The 23,067-nt window shown below is 64.1% G+C and overlaps 2 protein-coding genes across 2 annotated transcripts; one reads left to right on the top strand and one right to left on the bottom strand.

Moving 5' to 3' along the window:
- The first annotated feature begins 24 nt into the window (after nucleotides 1-24).
- Nucleotides 25-3,730, top strand: LOC147827086 (uncharacterized). Its single transcript, XM_087215994.1, has 3 exons — nucleotides 25-186; nucleotides 828-2,096; nucleotides 2,191-3,730. The coding sequence occupies exons 1-2, from the start codon at nucleotides 25-27 to the stop codon at nucleotides 1,971-1,973; spliced, it is 1,308 nt and encodes a 435-aa protein (XP_087072120.1). The 3' UTR covers nucleotides 1,974-2,096; nucleotides 2,191-3,730.
- Nucleotides 3,498-21,378, bottom strand: Sdc1 (syndecan 1). Its single transcript, XM_004839043.4, has 5 exons — nucleotides 21,157-21,378; nucleotides 7,101-7,182; nucleotides 5,838-6,289; nucleotides 5,432-5,558; nucleotides 3,498-5,343 (listed from the first exon to the last, which is right to left on the bottom strand). Exons 1-5 carry the CDS (start codon nucleotides 21,220-21,222, stop codon nucleotides 5,174-5,176), a joined length of 897 nt encoding a protein of 298 aa, XP_004839100.1. The 5' UTR covers nucleotides 21,223-21,378; the 3' UTR covers nucleotides 3,498-5,173.
- Nucleotides 21,379-23,067: the final 1,689 nt, after the last annotated feature.

Below are 23,067 nucleotides of genomic sequence, written 5' to 3'. Positions count from 1 at the left end.
CCGGGCCTGGCACACGTGGGCATCATGGGCCGAGAGCTGAGTGGAGCACGAGTTGGCCCAGGCCTCTCCCCACGTAGGCCCCAGACGCCGGCCGAGCCGGGCAGTTTGGAGGAGCAGACAGAGCTGCAGCCGCAGGGCTGTGCTCGACTCCAAGGTGGCTCCTATTTCCTCTTTTGTGGGTGCCAGGTCCCTGAACAAATATTTTCCTGGAGTGGAGGAACGGCGCGGCTCCCAGGCTTAAGTGCTGGAGGGGTGGCTGGGCAGGGCAGTTTCCAGGAACCAACTGAGGAGGAGCAGCTGCCGCCAGGCAGGGGTCACTTGGCTGCCCTGGGCGGTGCCGGCTGGCTGCGGGCAGCTGAGGCTGAGGCGGGCTGCTCACCCACCCGGGCCACGCCAGAGGCCGGGCCCTGTGGGACTCAGTGGGACGCCTTTGTGCTGGGCCTCTCTGCCTGTAAATTAGAATCTGCTGGGATCAGAGGCAAACGTGGGCCATGCGGGCCTCCCCTGTTTGTGCTGCAACGCCTGTGGTGGGGTTTAAACTAATTAGCATCTCAGAAGCCCTTTCGTCAGTGTGTTTTTCCCTTTAACTTTCCTGCTGCACAGCAACACATGGTAGGCTCCTCTGCTCCTCTACGGTACAGCTTGGTGGTTTGTTTGCATATGCATTCACCCTGGCGATCACCACGCACAGCGAGCCGCAGAGTGCTTCACAGGACTTCCTCTGTGCCCGGCCTGCCAATGCCACACCTGGGCCAGAGGTGCCATCGGCTCCCGAGGTCACCCGCCAGCTCTGTTGATGGCTGTTTCCCTGTCTGGGCCGTGGTTAGGGCCGCTGTGAACGCTCCTACAGGCACTTCCGGCAGACACGTGCTCCACTTCCCTTGGATCACAGAGGAGGTGAATGTGCAGCCACAGCCACACCATCTGCAAGCGCTCACTGGGTCGGCGCCCCACGGCCTGGCACGTCTGCCCCGGCCCGGAGTCTCGGTACCGGTACCGTACTGCCCTTCCCAATTCCAGCCTTTGGAGGGGGAGGAGGGTGCTGTCCGCTGCTCTTAGATTTCCAGGCGCCCTCGGACCCTCAAGGCAGGAAGGAGAGCGCTCAGACATCAGTGGCCCAGCTCGGCTGGGCTGGGGCTCATAACCCCGCCCCCAGGAGCAGCCAGAAGCCACATGGACAGAGGTCTGTGCTAAGGTGGCAGGAGGTGCCCGGTGACCCCGAAGTGAGGGGTACAGCATACCCACCCTGTACTCTCAGGGAGACAGCCCACACGGGTGGGTGTGACCCCCAGCAATGCAGGAGGTGGGGTGCCCCAGTGCTGGGGAGCTTGTGGCAAGCAGAGCTGCTCTCTGCCAGCTGGAGCGGGAGCTGGAGCGGGAGCTGGAGCTGGAGCGGGAGCGGGAGCGGGAGGGGGAGCGGGAGGGGGAGCGGGAGCGGGAGCTGGCCGGTCACGGTCTCTGGGCCCAGGGCAGCTCCCCGGGACTGTTCTCCCCGCTGGGGTCCCTTCCCACTCCTGGGAATCTGGCTGCAGGGACCAGCTGGCCCCACCCAAGGCCACCCAGCTCCTCTCTTCTGCCAGGGAGAAAGGGCTGGAGGGAGCCTTGGAGCAGGTGACGCCCTGGGGACCCGACCTGTGGGCAGAGGCCTTTCCCCCAGGAGCCCAGCACCCAAGTCAGGAGGGCCCGGAAGTCAGCAGCACAAGGCCTACTGTCCCTTCCCCTGGGAGCACCATGCCCCTCTCGGGCCCCTTCTCCCTCAGGCAGTGCCCCTGCGGGGAACCAAGGGTCGCTCAGCAAGGGTCCCATCTGGAAACCCTAAGCCGCCAAGTTCGAAACCAGGCCTGGCCCCACCTCACTGCTGCTGGACCTCGCTCCTGGACCTTGTCCCTGCCTCCTTCTGCCCCATCACCCGCTCTTGCTACAAGGCCTTGGGCTTCGAACACAGCGGCCTCTTCCCATACCTGCTGGCCTGACACAGCCAGTGGGGGTCCTGAGCCCCACCCTGGCCAAGGGGCGCCTTCCTTCTGTGAAGCCAACTTCACTTTGCCCTTCCAGACCCTGCTCAAGGGCCACGTTTGGCACCTCTGGCCCAGACAGTGAGCTGGGTTCGGGCTTCCCCTAGCCTCCCCCTGCCCCCTCCAGCCCATGGGAAAGGCTGTCAGCCCCACTATCGGGTCTGTCTGTCCCCAGGGGCCACACCGTCCCCAGAGCTGAGAGGAGAGGTCCAGTATCTTCATCGCGGGTGTGTCAGCATGTCCAAAGAGAAACCCCGGAGGCAGTGCAAACACACACCCAGCTGCAAATTCTGAATGTGACACAATCACTGGACCACTGGACGATGGCTCATTAGCTTAGAAAATGCTGTAATCCGAAAGGCTCCGTGGGCATTTGTGAGCCCTCATTCCTACGCAACGCGCAGACATGCACGTGCAGGTCCTGCTGCGGCCCCCGGTAAGGGGGTAAGAGGAAGGGGGGAAGTCGTGGGAAAGTGGGCCAGCCGGAAGTGCCGGGCAGAGCCTGCGGGACAGGGGACACGGCAGAGGGCAGGCAGAGGCCGCCTGGGACGGGGCTGTCCAGGAAAGCCCATCCGCAGCTCAGCTGCACAGAGAGCTGTCTGCTCTGAGCTGGATGGTGTCCGCTCAGAGGCCCGGGCGGGACCGCATGGGTCATGAGGGCCGCGCAGGTGTGGACAGGACAGAGCCGTTCTATCTACGCGGATAGGAGTCGGATGCAGGGGACACAGGGGACTGGGGTTTTGGAACCTTGAGGCCCCATGTGGAAGGGACATTGATAAAATTAATAAGCACCTGGGCAGCCAAGCCTCTGTGGCTCACCGTCCAGGCCATGGTCTGCCAGAAAACGGGCACTGCCTTCCACATTTGTCGAATGACCAAATGACCCAGAGGACTCTGTCCTAGGCTCCTAATTCTCAGGAGCATGGTATTTTGGAGACTAGAATCGGCCACCCTGCCAAGCACCCGGAGTTGCAGTCCCTGCCCAGCAGCAGGTGCGGGAGCCAGGAAGGAACAGCTCCTCCTGCTCTGCACTGCCCAGAACACGCCTGGGACCCAGGGCATCCACGGCCAGCAAGCGGGTGGGCACCAGGCTGGACAAGGCTCATGCAGGCAGCTGGATCCCCAGAAACGGGGGCTCCCTTGGCGCCCTGCGTGCCAACCCATCTCTACTGTCCTTTGTGATGCTTGGAGGCTTTGAGCCAGGACTGTGGGCCATGTTTCAGTTAGGGTGGTCCAAGGAGCAAAGTGAAGACAGCGAACTCAGAGCCAGCAGGGGCTGCTCATGCTGAGGCAGGGGCCACTTAGTCAGAGCCTTAAGCAGCGGGCCTGGCTGGGGTGAGGGCAGGGATGGGCTCAGTCCTCCGCTGGAGGAGGGCTGGGTGCCAATCCCACTACTCCACATGGGGCCGTGCCCAGAGCAGCCTCCATGCCAGGGAGGAGGAGGGCAGGACTCGCCGGCCCAAAAGAGACTCCACAGCACACTTCTGCTGTCCACAAGGACAGGTATCGTTTATTGCAGTTACACGAGTGGGCCCGGCCAGGGGCGTGGGCAGCATCCCACCCTGGGCCACGTGCAGTCGGACACTTGGCAGAGTCCAGGATGAGCAGGGCACAGCTTCCCTCGCGGAGGCGCGTCTCGGAGCCTGGGACAGCTCACCTCCAGGAGCGGCCGACAGCAGCTGGAACATTGTCGAGTTAAATAAGGGAGGACAGGCTATCCCAGGGCCCGGGCCAGGCTCGGACCCCTGCAGGTGTTGGGGCCGGCCTCAGGTGTGAGGGCCATGTAGGCTGAGTGCAGCGACCCGCCCAAGACGCCTGGCCCCACACAGGCCCCGCAGGAGGATTTCGGGCAAGGCAAAACACAAACCCTAAACCAGAGGGACTCCGGACCAGAGCCCATCCCCTCGGGAGAGGGAGAGACAAGGCACAAAGCCTCTGGCAAGCTTTCCCAAGCCACCAGTGTTCGGAGAGGCTGCGCACGTCCACACAACAGCCTGGGGAGGGCGAGGCGGCAGAGCTCACAGGCCCCTTTACATTAGCGTTTGCTACCTTTGCACAGTCTACCGTACAGGGAAACCCACTGGATTAGGGAGAGTTTTGCTAACAGCAAAAGGCTATCGCTCTTTGGAAAACGTTCCTGACTCCGGCCCAGCAGCTGCTGCGGGAGCCCAATGAGAGCTTGGTTCTGGATGCAGGAGCCAGCTGCAGCTGTGCCCCTGACGCCTCCTGTCAGCTTCCAGGGAAAGTGTCCCTAGAGAGGAGCCCAAAGGCAGGCGAGTGCCTGGCCCCCCCGCCAGCCCACCCTAGGCCTCTCTCCTGCAGCCCCAGCCTGAGCGCTGGCGACCTGGCCCACCGCCGTGGACACAGGCAGGGCTGCCCAGAGGAGGCTGCGCAGTGCCTGGACTGGCCAGCGGCTGCTGGGCCGTCACGCAGACAGCCAGACCCTGCTGCACGTGTGCGTGACGAACTCAGAGACGACGCACAAAATACCCTGTGCTTGGCTCCGGGTTTGGTTCTCCTCGTTTAAAATAGAAACATAAACCGAGTCTTCTTAACCCTGATGCTCTCTCCTGACACAGGTTAGGTTAGCAAGACGGGGACCCCAAATCACCTGGCCCAACCTACCTGGGGAGCAATGGAGTCTACCTACGAAGGCCCTACGAGCAGAGAGCTAGAGGAAACAGGTGCAGAAACAAGGTGGCGCCTAGAACAGACCTCCCCACGGCGGAAGTGAATTCTGAGGCAGTCCCGGCCTACATCTGTACAGGAAGTGCTACGGGGCCGGCCGAGCGGCCCTCCCCAGGGTCTTCGGCCACAGTGGGCCCTCCAGGTCCAAAGCAGCGGGGTCCCCTTTTTCACCGAGGCTGTCTGGGAAGGGCCACTCCAGTTTGGAGAAACTGAGTCAGAATGGCAGGGCGCCAGGCGGGGCTGTGGTGGAAAGGCCGTGTGCGAGTGCGGGAAACCCCTTGCGCCCAAGTGGGCTCCAGGTGGAGATCAGAGAAGCAGAGTGGGCCCCGGGCACCCCCGGAACGGCGTAGCAGGGGCACCCAGAGGGCCATGCCGGGTGGCTGGTGGCAGGGAGGCCAGGCCTGCAGTTCTTCGTGAAGAGGCAAGTGGGGGCCTAGTGAGTGGCAGGGGCAGGGGAGGAGCGCCGGCCCTCAGGCATAGAACTCCTCCTGCTTGGTGGGCTTCTGGTAGGCGCCACCATTGGCTTGCTTGGGCTCCTCCAGGGAGTAGCTACCCTCGTCCTTCTTCTTCATCCGGTACAGCATGAAGCCCACCAGGCACACGGCAAAGACGAGCCCCACGACGCCTCCGGCGATGACCCCTGAGGCAGGCAGAGGCAGCTTAGCGCTGCGCTGCCTCCCTGCGCGGGCGGCACCCTCCCCTCGGCCCGGCTGGCCTCTCCTGCTCACCTCCCAGCACCTCCTTCCTGCCCAGGAGGCCCTGCGAGGCCCCCTGACCCACGGGGGGCTCACTCCGGTCATCCAGATCCACTGCGGCCACGGCCACGTTCTCCCCGGACGAGTCAAAGGTGAAGTCCTGGGTGGGGCACACGGGGCTGGGCTGGGGCCACCGCAGTCCCCTCCCTGAAGGGCCCAGCCCGTCTGGTCTCTGCTGCCTCCCTCCAGACCCCGGCTGGACCAGGGCCGACGTGAGCGACAGAGTGCACGCACTTGTGGAAGGGCGGCTGCTCTGGCCCTCTACTGAGTCCTTCCTGCGGTGGGGAAGCCAGGGCCTGTGCCCACAGCATGGCGGGCACAATGTGCTCACAGGACACGGGGCGCTGAGGGGCCACCCGGGTCCACCGAGGCTGCTCACCTGCTCGCCAGAGCCCTCTCCGGCCGGCAGCTGGCTGGGGGCTCCGTCCTCGGTGCTCTCGGTGGCGGAAGGGCCTGCACCCTCCGCGCTGGGAGCAAGGCCGTCAGGCTGGCCTGACGCTGCAGGAGCTGTGCCCTCGGCGAGGCCGGGGTGCACATCCCTGGGGGCGTGGGGGGAGGTGGGCGCCTGGGCCCTCTGGGTGCCGGGGAGCTGTGTGGGCTCCCTGGGCTTGGGCTCCCCCCCCTCCTCCCGGGCGGTGAGGTCGGGCCTGGCCCCCATGGGCACGGCCGCCTCTCCCTCCTCCTGCCTCTCTCCAGCCGGCAGGACGGGGGTGGAGCTGGCTGTAGCCTCCCTGCCGCCAGGCTCCGGCACCGTGGGCATGACGGACAGCAGCCACGTGTCCTTCCCGGTGGCGGGGGCCTGCGGGGACGCGGCGATGTCCTGCAAAGCACCTGAAGCAGGCCAGTGCCAGAGTCAGGCCGGCCAGGCTCAGCCTGGGGCTCCGTCTGCCCAGCCAGTGAGGACGGCCCTGCCTCTGCCTCCCGAGAGGCCGCATCCCGAGCAACTGACTCCGCTTGGAACACAGAAGAGAGCGGTCCTCCCACCACGGCTGCCCGGGACAGCGCCAGGGCCACCTGGGAAGGAGCTTCCCCATGACCTCGGCAGGGCACAGGCCCCGCCTGCCCTCTCTGGCTCGCTCCTGCCGCCCCATGCCTCAGTCTCCTCTCTGAGCTCCTGTCCTCTCCTGGGTCAGCTCCCACCCAGGGACTTGCCTCCTCCAGGGCACAGGGAGCACAGGCAGGGAAGAGGGGGAATCTACACCAGCAGGCTCTGTGCTGCCTCCACTCTCACCTACGGGCTGGGGTTTTAGCCCCACTTTACAGGTGTAGCCAAGCACGCCTGTGATTCCAGCACTCAGGAGGCTGAGGCACGAGGATCACATGAGTTCAAGGCAGCGTGGGCTACACAGTGAATTCAAGGCCACCTGCACTCCATAACAAGACCCGTCTCAAAACAAACAAGAAACCCCAGATGGAAACATGGAGGCTCAGCCCTCCCAAGGTGGGTTCCAAAGGCGGCCGGGTGGGCGGGGAGGGGAGGTATGCCCGGGCCTGCGCTTCTTGCTAGAGTGTTCTCACCAAGGCAGCAGCTGCGGCACGGGCCCCACGCCCTCCCTCAGGGCCGCCCCCGGACCCTGAGACCACCTGACCCAGCGCTGGCCGCCGCTGCCCGCTGCTGTTCTAGGAGCCGTTTCAGCCTCACCTGCGCCTGAGCCCGAGAAGGTGTCAGAGTCGTCCCCGGAGCCGTCCTGGTCCTCGGGAGGCAGGTTTGTGGCCACCACTTGCTGCAAAGGATGAGAGCAGGCATGAGCCAGAGCCTGTCCTGCACAAACAAGGGCACAGCGCAGGGCACCCTCGCACCGGGCCCCTCCGCTCTGCGAGGCCCCACGTCCGCCCGCACCCTGAAGTCTTACGACAGCCCACACAGGGCCGCCCCCGCCGTGAGGACGCACTCGGTCGGTCAGGGGCCCCCACCTCTCAGAGGAGGAGGCACTCGGGCTGCTACTGGAACAGCAGCCCTCTGCCGAGAGTCAGCCTTGGGGCCCGGAGAAGCAGCCTCCAGCTGTGCCAGACACGGCCGGGGTCCCAGAGGCTGCAGGCCAGCACAGCTGCAGGCGTGAGCGGCACTGGGGCAGCCCCAGGCCCACTTCCTCGGCCCCAGCAAGGACGTGGGGGGAAGGGCAGAGCACCCATCGGGCAGGGCACAGCCGGGGCCACGCTAGGCTCTGCAGAGGCTCCAGGAAGGGGGCTGGGCTGTGGGCTGCCCATCCCACCCGCCCGGCTCAGAGAGGCCCCAGGTCGTGAAGCTGGGCCAACCTGCAGCACCGTGGACGGGCGCCCGGAGGAGGAAGAGCAGGGTGGAGGGGCCCACTGGGCGTCAGGGGAGCAGTGAGGGAGGAAGAACCCAGCAGCCAGGGGAAGGGTGGGGCAGCTGAGATCCTGCTCCACAGTGAGACTTCAGCCCCGCCAACCCTGCCTGCCACAGGGCGCAGCTCACCGGCCCGAAGGGAACAAAACAGAGCGAGTAAAGAACAGAGCAGTGTGGTGCAACACGGGGCTTGAGGGAGCCCTGACTTCTGCCGCCTCCCAGGCAAGGGGCCCTAGGGCGTCATCAGCCCTCTTAAGGCCTCAGTCTCCGCACCTGCAAATGGGCTCCATTAGCACATCTGCGTGGCAGGACCGCTGCTGCCTTCTAGGAAGCAGGCCACCTCGGAGGTGGGCCAAGGGGCCGCCCTGGGCCTGGCCACAGGGCACGGCCTCCCTGCAGGGCAGCAGCAGGGGACTGACACAGGACTTCTGCGGCAGACTCGGACCAGGCAGGTCTACGACCAGGAGCCCCTGCCAGGCACACTTCAGCCAAGAGTGGAACCCTTGAGGCTAGAAACAACCCTCAAGTTCCCAGGAGTACCAGAGCCAACCGTGCCTTCCTCCCGGCCTTCCCTGGCCCATCCACAGTCCACTGTGGCCCACACACAAGGCAAGTCGCCCCCTCATCCACGTCAGGCCATATCTGTCTGCAGGCCTCAAATACCTGTGACAGCTCCCCCAGGCAAAGGCGCAGCCCGGGGACCCCAGCTTTACCCTGCCCAGCCCCTCCCCTGGCAAGAGAGCTCCTGGCGGGCAGGAGATCTGGCCTCTGACCCGACCAGGCCAAACCGACTGCAAAGAGCGCGGAGGCCAGAGAGCTGGCGGCCCCTGCTCAGCAGCAGAAGCAGCCAGGCCGCGATGGCACAGCCAGAGCTTGGTCGGACCTGGACCTGAAGCCCAGGACACCTGAGGCTGGCCTCTCACCTACCCGGAGAAGCCCCAACAGGTTAAGCTGCCCGGGCCCTAGAAACCAACTGTCGCCTCAGCTCTTGGCTTATCTCTGTGTGATCTTGTTTACACAACAAGCTTAGGCCAACATCTACCCCCCCAAACTGGCAGACCAGCTCCCTGGCCTGGGGGAGCTAGTCTCCCGCCCAGTCTCCAGAAGCAGAGGGGCTCTCTGAACCCCCAGCGCCTCTGGCTGGGACCTTGCACAATAGCATCTCAGGAGGAAAAGGGGATTTCAGTCCTGGGGAAGGAATTAGCAAAAACTACCAAGTTCAAACTTGAATTAGTGAGGTGCCCACTGACTCTGGAGTCTGGCGTGTGACTTCCGGTTTCCTGTAGCAGGCTCCCTGCACTCCCTGCCTGTGGCAAACTGCTCCCCAGGGTCACCTCTGACCTGGATCCTTCCCGAGTGCTTGGCCACTGCCCAGGGCAGAACAGACATCCAACCTGTACCTGGAAGGCCCGCCCCGGAAGAGCAGCTGACCAGAACAAATCAAACACCTCGTGATAAGGTCTTGACTCTCCTGGCTTCTCTTGGCTTCCGTCCTCCAAAGCAAGGGCCGATCTGCTCCCTCCCCACCCATAGCACAGACCCTAGAAGCTCAATGATTTGAAAACCCAAAGCCAGAAGGTCAGCTCTCCCGGGGCTGGGGCATCAAGGGGCAGACCAGGCGAGTCTGGGTGACCAGGAGTAACAACCATCGCTGTCTACCTGCGTGGAGGACTCTGAAGAGAGGCCCAGTGGGAGAGTGGATCGAGGCCAGGGGGCTTCCCCCACCCTCCACCCTTTGGTTCCTACCACCACAGCAGCAGGCTGAGATTAGCATCTCTGACAGAGGAGGGACACAGAGGAGGGACGGCCGGACCCCTGTGCACTCCCCTGGCCGCCTCCTCCCAGTGCCGGCCGGCCGTAGCGTGGTTCCACCTCTGTGGCTGAACTCGCCCATTTTAAGGAAAGTTTGCTTAACACTTTTCAGTGTGGCCACAGGCTTCAGGAGTAAAGGGATGAGAGCTTCCCGAACAGGAACCCCTGAGCCCCACCCCGTAGCTGAAGCACCCCGTGCCCGCCCGCCCTTTTGAGGGGCAGAGGAAATGCCATGGGCCAAAGCAGGGTCGGGGAGGGAAATTCTTCATCCTGCTTCCATCACACCCAAGGGCGCATCTGGAATCTGGGCAGGGGGCTGGCGGGGAAGCTTCTGGAAGGCAGCTCCAGCGTCACCCTGGCCGGAGGAGGCCCTGCTCGGCGGGTCAGTGAGCGAACCCCTCGCCCGGGCGCCAGGGCTGCAGCACGGGCTTCCCCGGGGCATCTGTGGGCAGGCGAGTGCCTCAGCTGCCGCACGCCAGGGTGTCAGGCAGGTGTCCCCAAGAAGTTCAACTGAGTGGCAGGCACTGGTGCTGACCAGGGGGTGCCCACCTGTCCTCACCCTTCACCCCATGGCACCAAGTCCAACCAGCACCCCAAGCGTGAGCACATCGCCTGCTGCTTGTAGAGTGATGAGTAAGACAGCGCGCCCCGGCAAAGCCTTAGGGACATCAGGGGATCGTGTGCTCTTTAACCAACGTGTTCCAAATGTAAGGAAGTCACAGAATCTTGACATATAGTGGGGTGCTCAACTTCAAAAACCTGGGACCATCATGCAGGGGTGCTGGGGAGAAAACAGGGTACGAAACCATCTGGCTTTGGCCCCAGCCGAGCTCCCAGCCCCTGGGTGCCCATCCAGGGGCTTAGGAAGGGGAGCTGTAGAGCCACCTTAAGGAGGGCACTGGGCTGGACCTTGAAGGCCCCAGCCAGACCCAGGAGTGGGTTAGGCGATGCCACCCAAGGCACCCACGTGAGCACCCCTGGGAAACTGCACTGCGGAGCGGGAAGGGAGGCAAGCCTTGGGCTGCTGTGCTGTCCTGGGCAGTGACAGCCCTGGCCTCTGTGGGTCGGAGCCGAGTCACTGAATCAACAAGTCCCATTAGTCACAAAATCGGGGACAAAGAGCGGCCTTTATCAACAGAGCCAGGGCCAAAGCCTTTCCTAAGCGGCCGGGATCCTGGGCTGGGCTCTGGCTCTGGGCTGGTGGTCAGGAGGCTCCCGGCTTGGTCCAGGAGCCCCGGCTTTGGAGTCCAAGGGCAGAGGGCCCTGAGGTCAGCCCAGGATAAACACCCATTGCTCCCAGTCTACTGAATTCCACACCACAGCAAGCAAACTGGAAGGATTAAACATATTCACAGTGCTTAGAAATCAGTTTCTTTGGGGCTTTTGTTTGGTTTTGTTTGCAGTACTAGGGATTTAACCCAGTGCCCTTTACTCTGACCTACAGCCCCCACCCATTTTTATATATTTTTTCTTATTTCCAGAGAGGATCGGCTAAAATGCTGGGACTGGGCTTGACCTTGGGACACTCCTTCCCCAGCCTCTGAGAGGGCTGCCTTACAGCCACCGCCACGCCGGCCGTTTCTCGATCAGATCTGAGGAGCTAAGAGATGCAGGCTGACTCCCCTGTCCGGACTTCATGACTGACTCGGGGCCTGAGGCCTCCAAGCTGCAGAACCCTGGGCCCCACCTCTCTGCCCCAGCGCTCCTGCAAAGACCATAAGCGGCCTACGTCCAGCGTTCCGGGAGCGCACCTCAGGCTGACCCTGCCCACAGGGGTCCAAAGGCTGCACTCTGAGAACAGTGGTCTAGAGAGCAAAGGCCTCACCAGGACCAAGGCCAGGGTCCAGGACGCAAGGTAGCCAGGCCCGGCCCCCAAGCCAGAGCCGCCAATGCCTGGGGCCATGACCCCGTAAGGTGCGCATCATCCTCTCTGCACCTCCAGCATGCTCACTCGCAACCACAACCCCGCAACTGGCCCAGCTCCAGACCCAGGAGCTGAGGGACTTCCACAGGCCCGCCCCCGGGGGGATGCACGACCTGTCTGTGCCCACGCCCCTTCCTGGCCAGGCTGAGCCAGGACACCCCGGCTGCCCAGCCCAGCACTGCCCCCTCGGTGGCTCTGACAGTGACCCCACTGCCCAGGCTGGGGCACCCCGACACCATCTCCAGTCTCCTGGAAATCTCCCCACCCCAGAGGGCAGGCCCTGGGGCTCCTCCAGCACTTCCGGTAGCAGGCACGGTGATTTATCGGCTCACTGCTCCACCTCATCGAGCTGGGACCTGCCCTGCCGAGGGAAGGGCGCGCAACAGCCTTGCTGGAGAGCACTCCCAAGACACCCAGGACTCCACAGGCCCGAGCTCCGCGATCCCTACCCTGCCGTTCTGGGGACCCAGGCGGTACCCCAGAGGCCGGGTGGCCCGGAGCTCTGGCTTGGTTTTAGCAGCCTTCCCCTTTTGTGGCTCCAGACAGGCAGCCAGGCTCTTCCCCCTCGTCTGTTCTCGGGGGGCTGGGGTGTCTTCGGGGAGCGGACCCCAGCCCACCCAGCTCCCAGGCCCAGCCTCCACTCCCGGCCCGTGGAGCTGGCGCCTACCTGGTGGCCTGCGTGCAAAGACTCGTCTCAGACTCCTCCGCTGCTGCACCCCACTTGCCCAGACACAGCCCGGCCGAGGAGCTCACGATGGCCCTGGGAGAGTCAAGGCCGCCAGGCCCACGGCCAGCGCCTCCGCCTTGGCGCTGCTCCCGGGAGGCAGCCAGGACCCGGGCGCTGACCACCACGGGGCGGCCCAGGGCCATGATTGGACCTGGGCTCTGCTGCGCAGTGCCAGTGACTGTGGACATCCCTGCTCAGGCTGTCACCATACAGTGGGGCTTTGGCCAAACAGTAGCAGAGGCTCCGTGCCTCTACACCCTGGGGCACTCAGGCTGGGCAGCCAGACACAGGGGCCACAGCGGGGACCAGTCAGCAGCACGGGGCCACGGTGGGGAAGGGGCCTGCCCACCACCTTGCTGTCGCCCCCCTCAGCATCCAGGGGCAGGCTGGGGCTCCTCCCTGCCCGGCTGTCTCCCTGGGTCCGCAGTGTCAGCCCCTCCATCGGAGCCCCCAGACTCTGCCGGCTGTAGGAGCTGATGTCCTCCCACGCCACAGCCAAAGAGAGTACCCTCGAGTCTCCCAGAGGCAGGAACTACAGCTTTTGACACAGCTGCAGCCAGCCAGGACTCCAGCCGGCTGCAGGGCAGGGGGCCATACTCCAGCTGTCAGCAGAGCCTGGCCCCAAGTTACACCAAGTCCCTCTGGACACAGAATGCTCCTGGGGCTGATTCTGGAACTGGGACACTGGGGCGGGGTGGGCGTAGAGAGGGCAGGAAAGGGCTACAAACAGGAGGCTGAAGACACCAAGAGCAGATTTCTTAACTTTTGTCAGACTGGATGCCAACAACACCCTACCCAGGAAAGAGACTAAATTCCCTTTGCTCTCCCTTTGAGCCTCGGTGCCTGTGGCTCTCATCCCACGTACAGAACACTGGGCAGGTCCTGCAACGCGCCTCGTAGCTGCAGCACAGCTGGGCCTAGGGCACAGCACCCCTGGGGTCCCGTGGCAGCCAGCCTGGCCCTTTCATGGACAGCTCGCCCTTCTCCAACAGGGTGGGAGATCTGCATGGGCTTCCACGCCCAGGGCAAGCTCCGGGCCCAGCCTTAGCAACTCAGTGAGCCAGCAAAGGCGAGCAGCTGTGACACCTGGTCAGGACTCGGGGCAGGAGAAGAACCTAAGGACCTGACCTGGGCTGGGGCTGCAGTAAAGAACAGGACCGGCACATTAGGCCTTGAAAGACAAAGAACAGAAAACCATGGCCGCAGCTGGTGCTGCTGGAGGGAGGGCCAGGTGCTTGCGGAAGCTTCCGTGCATTACTCAGCCTTCTCCATGCCGACTGCACCACGCCCGGCTTACAGATGAGAGCACTAGCAGAGGGCAGTCCTCACTAAGGGGAGGCCGTTTTCAGCCTTGCTCTAGCTGCCACGGGCTCGGGACTCTCAGAGGAGCTCTGCTGCAGTCACTGATGTGGCACGGGGAAGGGCCGCCCGCACCACGGCCTGGCATCCCAGAGACCCCACTCCTCCTGGGGCTTCCTCCTCAGCCGCTGGGCCCACTGCAGCACCCCAGTGTGTGGGGCAGCCCAGCCAGCCCGGGCAGAGCCCAGGGAGAGACCAAAGTCTGCAGCCAGCTCAGGTTTCCAGGAAGAGACAAAGTGGTGTTTGCAGACCCTGTGTGTCAGTGCCACGGGGCCAGGCCCAGCTGGCCAGGGACAGAGGGGCTGCAGCCAGGTCCCCACAGCGGCCCTGCCTCTGCTCCCCCAGACTGGGGAAGGCAAGGGCCCCCAGTGAGGCCACACGAGTTACTCCATTAAAGCTCAGCAGCGCTCAGGCAGGACAGAGGGCCCCATCTTACAGAGGGGGAAACGGAGGCACGGGAGGAGGCAAAGCGCCATGCCCACGACGTACAGAAACAAGGTCGGCAGGGAAGAGCCCCACCCAGCCTTCTCTCTGCCCCAGCCCAGGTCTGGGGTCCCTCCTCCCCCACCTCAAGGCTGCAGGACCCCAGAGTGTGCCCCCAAAAGTGGGCAGACCTAGGCATGCAGGTCCCAGCGGCTGCCCTCACATGGGAAAGGCACCCGGGAAAACCCCTCCCCCTGGCTAGAGGACAAGGCAGGGGCTGAATCCCCTCCACTCAGCCCCGGATAGGGGTCTACGGGTTGGGAACTCCCTTCTGACAAGCCCCGGCCCAGGATACCAGGCCTGCCTGACTCACGGAGCCCTCGGGTCTTCCGGATGCTACAGCACCCAGGCCTCGCCGGGAACCCAGCTGTGCTCACGCCCCAGGCCCTATGCCCATTCCGGGGGAGATGCAGTCACCACCGAAGTGGCACCCACCCAGGATGCCCGGGAACTGCTGTGGGAGAGCTGGACCCAGGTCAGCCCACAGCCTAGGGCTTGCAAGCCCCAGCCTGACAGCCACATCCACCAGAGCACACCCAGAGGCCCGCCAGGGCTGGCAGGGATATGGACAAGCTGCCGCGAACCTGCACAGGATGGACACAATCGAGCCCAACCAGGTCTGGGCCCTGGCACATCCACGGCCACCACTGGTCTGGGTGACACGGAGACAGCAGGCCAGAGCTCAGGTCCTCATGGCCGAGCTGGACCTGCTGTGCCAGCACCTGCTGAGTGCCCAGCCTCTGGGGGCTCCCTCTCCCTTCCCTCTTCCCCAACGACCCTGGCCTGCCACCAGAATCCTGTCTCCTCAGCCTGCCAGCTCTCGGGCCCCTCACCTGCCCAGCCCCTAGGCTCAGGACCCCAGATTGGGCCCCAAAGGTAGACAGACCAAGCCATGCGAGGCCAGGTAGCTGCCCTTACAAAGGGAAACCAGGGGACCCGGGGGGGGGGTCTGTGTAGCCACAGAAGGTCATAGGTGGCCCCCAGTGGAAAGGATTAAAGATCTCACTTACTGCCACTGTGCCAGAAGGGTTTTCTTACTGCCTTTGGGGCCCGTGGTGCCCAGCAGGGCCCTGGAGCAGCCTGGCTCTGGACAGGTCCCACTGTCCCATCAGAGACCCCTAACCAGACACCGCCGTGCCAGAAAGCAGCCTGTGCATTGGAGGTTCGAACACCGTCCTGCCCTACACCCCAGGTCTTAAGTGGAAACTGCTTCCTGCGGCCTCTGGCTGGGAGACACAGGAGGGCTGAGCTGGTATGCCCCGCCATCATCACCCCAGCCCGGCTCCCTGACGGATACCCTCTCTTCTGCACCCGCATAAGGGCCCTGCCTAGGGTTGCACCCCCGCAGCTGCTCAGGGTCTGGATGTGACAAGTCGGGGATGGCTCAACCCCCCGCACCGAGGCAGAATCCTGGGCAGCAGAAGCCAGGCGGCCCCAGACACCCACAGGTCACATGACAGCCACCAGCAGCCGCAAGCGCCCTGGATGATGAGCCCCTCTGTCCCTCCCCACATCACAGATGGGCTCGGTGATGCCAAGACAGGCCCAGACCTGGTGCCCAGCGCACAGTAGGCGCACCGGTCCCGGCTGCGTGGGTGAGTCTCTGGGAGGACCCGTGGGCCTGGCACCGTGACTCAGCGGATGGGAACAGCAATAGACACGCCCGCCTCCCACTGCCCCAACCCGCCCAGCATGGCTCCATTCCTGCTGGCGAGCGGACCTCCGGGCAGGTGCCAGGAGGACTGGGTGTGTGCGGAGAACACTGCCCAGCCGCCCAGCGGCCCCTGTCCATCCTGGTTCCCACACCCAGCGCCAAACCCACCCCCAGGCAACCCGCCCAAAGCTCTCCTTCATGGCAGGGTCCACCCTGCAGAGCCCCTGCTCGCAGCTCCCGTGAGTCCCCCATGAGTCTACTCAGCGGCAGAGCGCTGTGGAGCCCTTCAGCATCACTTTCCTCCTTCCAGGACAAGGGTTCTGCGACCACAGGCCTCAAAAGTGAAGAAGCAAAGTCCCTGGAGAGGGTGGAAGTGACCTGGAGGGGCAGTGACCTGCACCAGCCACAGAGTTGGGACAAAGCCGGAACAGGAAGGGCGGGTTCTGGCTGCCCTCCCTGTAGGGAAAACGTGCATAGACTTTTAAGTCAGACCTGCACTTAAAATGGGGAGAGAGGGCCGGGGATTTAGCTCAGTGGTTTCATTGCCTGCTGCACGAGCGCAAGGACCCGAGTTCGATCCCCAGTATCACAATAAAAATAAAAATTAAATTAAATGGGGAGAGGGCACCAGGAAGGGAGGGAAAGAAGCAGTTTCTGGGGAGGAAGTTGCAAACAGATGCTGGCCAGGTTCCCTGAAAGCCAGGCCCGCAGCCTGACACTTGGGAAAGCCCACGGGGACAGCTGTCAAACTGCCGGGCTAGGGCCACACGGCTGCAACCTGTACTCCTTCGTGCACACACGGCCTCGCTCTGGGATGTGAGCTCAGGTGAGTCACCCGGCAGAGGAGTTTTTCCCAGGGCTCGAGGCCAGAGGGAGCCACCCTCTACATATAATTAGGCAGCCCACGAAGCCATAAACACCGGCAGGCTGAAGACCTGGAGGGCTCGCAGGGCAGGAGGGGCACATCTAGAACCCTGAGCTCCCCAGTCACTGGGCAAGTCACTGAGGGAAGAAGCAGGTCCTCCCCATCCTGCCTCAACACGCCAGTCTCCCACCACACTCCCTGGGCCCACTCAGCTGGAGGCCAGCAGACCCTGACTCCAGCACCAGGCATGCAGTACCACACTGCCCGCCCGCCTCCTCCGGCTCCGAGCTCTAACCCCAGGTGCTGACCGGGGCACCTGTCCTGGCCTGGGAATGCTGGGGCTCCTCGCACTGGCTGCCCCCAGAATGTAAGCTTCCAGAGGGTCTTCCGAACGTGAGCAGCACCTTCCGATGACCCCCGGCGCAGGACACTGCAGGGTCTCCCCTCTGTGGCCTTGTCTCGAGGGCCTGCACCCCAAACCTCCCTCTCCCTTTGGGTTACACCCAGCAGGGCACTCTTGCCACAGTGAAAGGGTCCAGAATGCACCCCCAAACCCAGCTGAGAACGGCGGAGAGGGAAACGTCACTGTGCTGACTCTTCCGGGGTACGGGATGCGGACAACGAAAGCCCTCTTTCCACAGGCACAGTGGTGCACGCCTGTAACCCCAGCACTCAGAAGAGGGCTGAGGCAGGAGGATTGCCATGAGTGTGAGGCCAGCCCAAACTACATATCACAACCCTGTCTCAAAAACCCACAACAGAAACCAAAAGAAGTCCTTTTTCCACAGACCTCTCACTTTGATCCCATTCTTTCTTCTAGGTAGACTGAGGCAGAGCAACTTTTAACCCAAGATTCTAAAACTGATTGGGGAAAAGAAAGCAATCAGAAACCAGTTTGCTCCGTGTGTTCTGGGACCAGGAAATTATCTAAGGACCAATCCCACAGGGTCACCCCTGTAGGGAGCAGGAGGTACAGTCGGCAGCCCGGAATCCTGGGCCCAGTCACCCCACTAGCGCCACGATGTCTACCTCTGAGGCTTACAGAGACTCACCAGTCCCACAGGAGCTTCCCGGTGCCCAGGGATAAAAGACAGTGTGTCCAGGTGCTGCCAGGGGCACACAGGAGGGCGCCATCGGAACAGGCTACTTGGCACCTGCTGGGGGTGGGCCAGGCCAGACCCCAACACTCAGGATCTGCCTAGGGCACCGTGCCGCCCAGCTCTGTCCAGCCCGATGCCCCTCCACCAGAAATGCTCACTGGGGTCGGGCAGACCCGCCCGCCAACGCCTGCCACGGGCTCAGAGGACACAGCCAGCCACGCGTGCTGGCTCTCAGAGCAGGGGTGACCGCCTGTCCTGCAGTCTCGCTAGACAGGCACAGGTACGGGCACACTGAACATACACGGGCATGGGCACGGGCACGGCACACCGAACCCGGATCTGGGGCTGCTGCTGCTGCTGCTGCTTGGAGGGGCTCAGCTCTCTAGGCTTTGCTTCCCCAGCCAAAAAGCGTGGCAATGGTACGTATCACAAAGGCTTTGGATAAACATTAAATAAGAATGTAGGAAAAGGGCCCAGCAAGCGATAACAGGCACTCAGAAAAAGCTAATCTTAATTGTATCAACAGCTAACTTTCCTTGGTGCTTTCATCACAAGGCACTTTCACACATCCATTACGAAACGAATTCCCAAATGGCACAGCGGAGCAGGGAGAACGGGTATCATGCTGTCTGTTTCGCAGACGGGGACGACAGCCTTGGAACGGAGGTGACTCACTGGGGACTGTGCAGTGAACTAGTGGTGGAGTTGAGTCTCCAAAGCCACTCCAGCCCGCCAGAAGGTGTGGGTGCAGATCACACAGAAACGGGAACTAGGACTCAGAAACACGTGGTGAGGCGACGGAGACAGGACCAAAGGGGGCTGAGGGCCACAGTCAGGGCTAAGGAATGGGGGACACTGCCCCTCAGGACACACAGTGGGCCAGCAGGCCCAGCTACCAGGGCCACACGGGTCACGGGGCTCCCGGGGGCGCTCTTCATGCCCTCACTGAGGGCTGCTCTCACCTCACCCAGGCAGCACCTCTCACTCTGGGGTGAGCGCAGGGAAGGATGACAGCAGTGCCTGCTTTCCGTCCACTCCGCCACGGTGCTGCACACGCTCAAGCCGAGGCCCACGAAACACCAAATCCACGTATCACAAAGCCCACTCACAGGCAACAGCCAGACTCAGCCTCCAGTCCTTGTTTTAGAAATAACTTGAACCAAGATGATTAGTATCTCAGTACTGCTGGAGAAAAGTAACAAATTGGAGCTGAACAGAAAAGCTGTTACAGCAGCCACACACAGGTCACTTGGAAATCAGACAGGGAAAGGAGAGAGCGTGGATCAGAATTAAAGACGGAGCAGCGAGGGCCTTGGGACATGGGGCAGTCAGCAGAGCCCGACTATGCCAGGCAGCAATGCCCCAGGCAGCAATGCCCCAGCCAGCAGCCCGGCACCAGAGACTAAACTGCGTCTAACATTTTGTTGTTGTTGATAAAAGAGAGGAAATAAATGTCTGAGAGTCCCGCCCGCAGTGAGAATACTTTGCAAGTTACTACAGATTCTAACTCACTGAAAAAGCCTGAATACTGGCGACACCTCATTCCTAAGAGATTCCAGGAATCCAAAACTCTTCGGCACCAGGAAAGAGCTTTCTATGAAACACATGGAAACACAAGTTTCCATAGTTGCGTCTTCCCGGCCCCTCTCTTTCCTCCGCCTCCCCTACGACAGTGTGTGTTAATGAGGTTCTGGAACCCTGAGAGCTCCAGGTAGAGACCCACACTTGCTCCACCCTCCCCAGGGAGCTGGAGCCCTCGGTGACCTCACCTCTGGAAGGCCGGGTGGTGGAGGCAGGGCCTGCCCACCCTCTCCCACCCTGCCCGCCACAGGGAAATGTCTCTACTAGTCTGCATAATTAAGGGAGAAGGGATTTTATGCCTTTCAAAAAGGAGAAGAGAGAAAAATAGCAAATAACTATTCCGGGACAAGCAGTTTTTCTGACACGGGGGAAACAAAAGGTCAGGGGAACACAGACTTTAGACAGGCCTGTTTCAGTCCCTGGGGAGGGGACTGGCAAGCACAGGTCCCCGATCCGCCAGGCAGTCACTCCCGCCTCACTCCCCAGGAGAGCTTCCACCTGCTTCCCCCGGGAGGGAGGCTGGACCTCAGCCTGCGGGCACCGGGGCCATGAGCAGCCAGTCGCTGCCCCACTTCTCTCAGGAAGAAGAAAGGGCCGCTGGGGAGCCACTTCTGCACGTTACTACCCACTTTCACCAAATGCTGCATTGTTACAAAAGCAAGAGGGCCGGGCTGGGGAAGACAAACTAAAGTTCATAAAATAAAACAGCAAAAAGAACACCGAAGCTCCAAGCTGGAGTCGGACCCCAGAGCTCAGGCAGTGCCCAGAAGGCCTCCCCAGCTCTCTGGCTTTTGCTCCCTCCTGTCAACCTTTCTGGGCCAGAAACAGCGTGTCCCACTGCAGCACCTGCCCTACCCAGCACACGAAAACCCAGGGTACAGAGACAGCCTACCAGGCTGTAGCCAGCTGCCTGTCCTCGGTGCTGGGCCCTGGGCTCACGGGGGTGCCTGCCTCTCCCAAGGCAGGCGAGGGCGTCCAGCTCCCTCCTGACGGGCTGGAAGCAGGCAGCACCCCACCTCCGGGCCCAGGCCGCCTCTTGGGCCGATGCCGGGCGGTCGGGGGCTCCGCTCTCCTCCGGGATGCGAACTAGGGCTGCGGGCAGAAGCCACAGTCAGAGCAGCATCTTGGAGCCCACGGAAGACGGCGCAGAAGCCAGGGCTCCTCCGCAGTCCAGCTCAAGGGCAGGCGGCCCCCGCTTGGGATCCGGGGCGCGACAGGACCCGCCTGGACCGCGCGCGAGCCATCCGCCGCTGCGGCGGGGACGCGGCGGAGGGCAGCGGGCTCGGACGCCGCCGTCCGGGGGCGGGGAGACCACTTCCGGAGGGGAGGTCGGCTCGGAGGCCGGCGCTGACACCTGGCGGCGGCCCAGGCCCGGCCCGGCGGCTCCCAGGAAAGGGTTACGGGGCCGAGAACAAAGCGCCCTCGGGAAGGCGGGCTGCGGGCGCGGCCGGGCGGAGCGCCACTTTCCGGGCGTCGCAGGCTGTGGGGGCCACGTCTCCCGGGGAGGAGCTGACCCCCGCCCAGGCGGACGCTGCGCCTGCCCGGCCTCCCCGCCGAGGTCCCCGCTGCGCGCGGCGCCAGGACAAAGCCGGCCAGGGCGCCGGGGTCCCGCGAGGACCCGGCTAGGGGCCGCGCCTCCAGGGCGGCGCAACTTCGGCTCCTCCGTTCTCCCGCGCGCCCAGACCAACTTCCCGGAACTCCCGCCGCCCCGGGCGCCGAACTCGCCGGGGCGCTGTGCAGCGAACGGCGTCACTCCCCTCCGGGTCATCGGGCGCCCGTGAGCCGCTTTCCGTGTGCGGGGCGCCCCAGGCCGCCGGGCAGCGCGGGAAGGAACGGCCCACGTGCGGGCCCGGGCGGGACGGCTCCCCGCGGCCGCCGCACTCACCGCCAGGGCCGGCCGCAGGCACAATGCCAGCGCGCACGCCCAGGGCCACAGCGCCGCGCGCCCCATGCTGCCGACGCGGGCTGTGGGCTCGGCCGGCTCTGCGCGCTCCGTCCGGAGGGGGCTGCGGGGCGGCCGGCTGGAGTCCGCCGACTACCGCTTCTCTGCGCTCGGCTCCGCCGCGGCCCGTACCTCTCCCGCCGGGCTCCGCCTTATAATAAACCCCGGGCCGGAGCCCGGAGCCCGGCGGTCCAGCCCCCGCCCCCGCTCACAGGTCCCGGGCCGCCCAGGCCCCGCCCCGCCCCGCCCCCGGGCTGCCCCGCCGTCCCGTTCTCCGGGCCGGGCCTCCGGGGTCCCCGCGCCCCTTTCCCGCCCGCCTGGCCCCGGAGGTCCTGGGAGGAGCGGCGGCGGCGCTGCGGGGCCTCGGTGGGCGCGGGCTGCAGCGCCCTGTGGCTGGACCAGGGCGCCCCCAGGTGGGCAGGGCCCCGAGGTCCGGGGCGGCCCCGGTGCTCGGGCGCGGGTGCGGGCACGCCCGGCCTCCTCGGCTCCCGACGCTCGGGGGAGCTGTGTAAGAGGCGGACGGGGCCCCTCAGCTCGGCCCGCTGAGCAGCGCCCTGCAGGCCCTGGGTCCCCGTCTCCCTCAGCAGGCAGGCGGGAAAGGCCGGGAGGGCGAGAGCAGAGCCCAAGAACCGCTGGGCCTGGCCCCGAACCGCCCGCCCTAGAGCCACGCCAGGGCCCTTCGCACCTGCCCGGCCACTGGAGACGCCAGACCAGAACCCAGGTCCCCACGTCCCCGCGACCTCCTGGGACGTTTCCTGCGTTTGTCGTTAGGACAACTACGCCTCCGGGGTCAGGACTCGGCAGGAGGGCGGTGTCTGCGAGCTGCCGCTGCTCCTCCACGCCGGGCCCTCCCTGCGCACCTGGGTGAAGCCCACTCAGAGCTCCGCCCTCTGCCTCTGCTCCCAACACCTGTTGCATCCCGCAGCTCGCACTCTGGGGCCTCAGTTTCTCCAGTTCTGTTTGGGAGTGGCAGAGACCCCGGGTACCCCGGGGCCTCGGTGACGAGCAGCTTGGTGGGGCATCCCTGGCGTCAGGGGCCCGGCCTGGCTCAAGGCCCCTGGGCAGCGGCCCGGGCGTCGCCGAGAGGGAGGGTGGCCCGGCTAGCGAGTCCTGACGTGGGCTCTGCGGCCTCGACCCAGGATGCAGGGAAAGTGGGTCGGTGGTACTCTACCAGTCTCTGCTTCTCAAAGCAGGGAGAAGTGAGGTCAGGGAGGACTCAGTGGGTGTTTTTTTGTATTTTGAAGTCACCCGTGTGTCGTTTCTTTCAAACTGGGCAGATGCCCCCATTGGTGTGTCTGCTTGTGGGGCGCCGAGGGGCACACGGGGGGCCCTGGCCGAGGAAGGGAGGGGGCCCTGCTGCCCGCCCCGCTGCGTTGAGCTCCCTGGCCCCCGTTATGCAAGAGCGCACCTTCCCTCCAGGCATTCGGGGCCCAGACCCAGCCAGGGCCTTGCACCTCCTCCAGCCCACAGGCCTGCGTCCTTCCGGGCCCAGCCTGGAGGGGCTGACCGCTGCAGGGAGCCTTCTGCCCCCGCAGGCCACTCGGATCTGTGTCCGCAGGGTGCATTGTTAAATTTTCACATCCTCCCTGGAGAATCCCCAGCTGCGCTCCTTCCTTACTAAGAGGAGGAAGTTTCTGGACGCCTAGCCAGCCTCTGCCCTTCCATCCTGTCTTCCTGCTAAGTGCGAGCTCTTGCCTGGAACAGGAGCGGTGCAGGGGAGCTGAGCAGAGGAGAAACCCAGCCCTGGGCCGCAGGCTGCCCCCCATGAGGCGTCTCGTCTCTGAGACCAGCAGCACCCGGCTGCAAACCCCTCCGGGGACCTTCCCAGGACCTCTCCTCCAGGGCGTCACCCTC

Source organism: Heterocephalus glaber, unplaced genomic scaffold (assembly GCF_053883595.1).
Source record: "Heterocephalus glaber isolate CG9 unplaced genomic scaffold, H.glaber_assembly_v1.0 deba00001457, whole genome shotgun sequence".
NCBI classification, from domain to species: domain Eukaryota; kingdom Metazoa; phylum Chordata; class Mammalia; order Rodentia; family Bathyergidae; genus Heterocephalus; species Heterocephalus glaber.
Note: the sequence above shows the minus strand (reverse complement) of the source record. Positions and strands in the feature narration are given on the sequence as shown.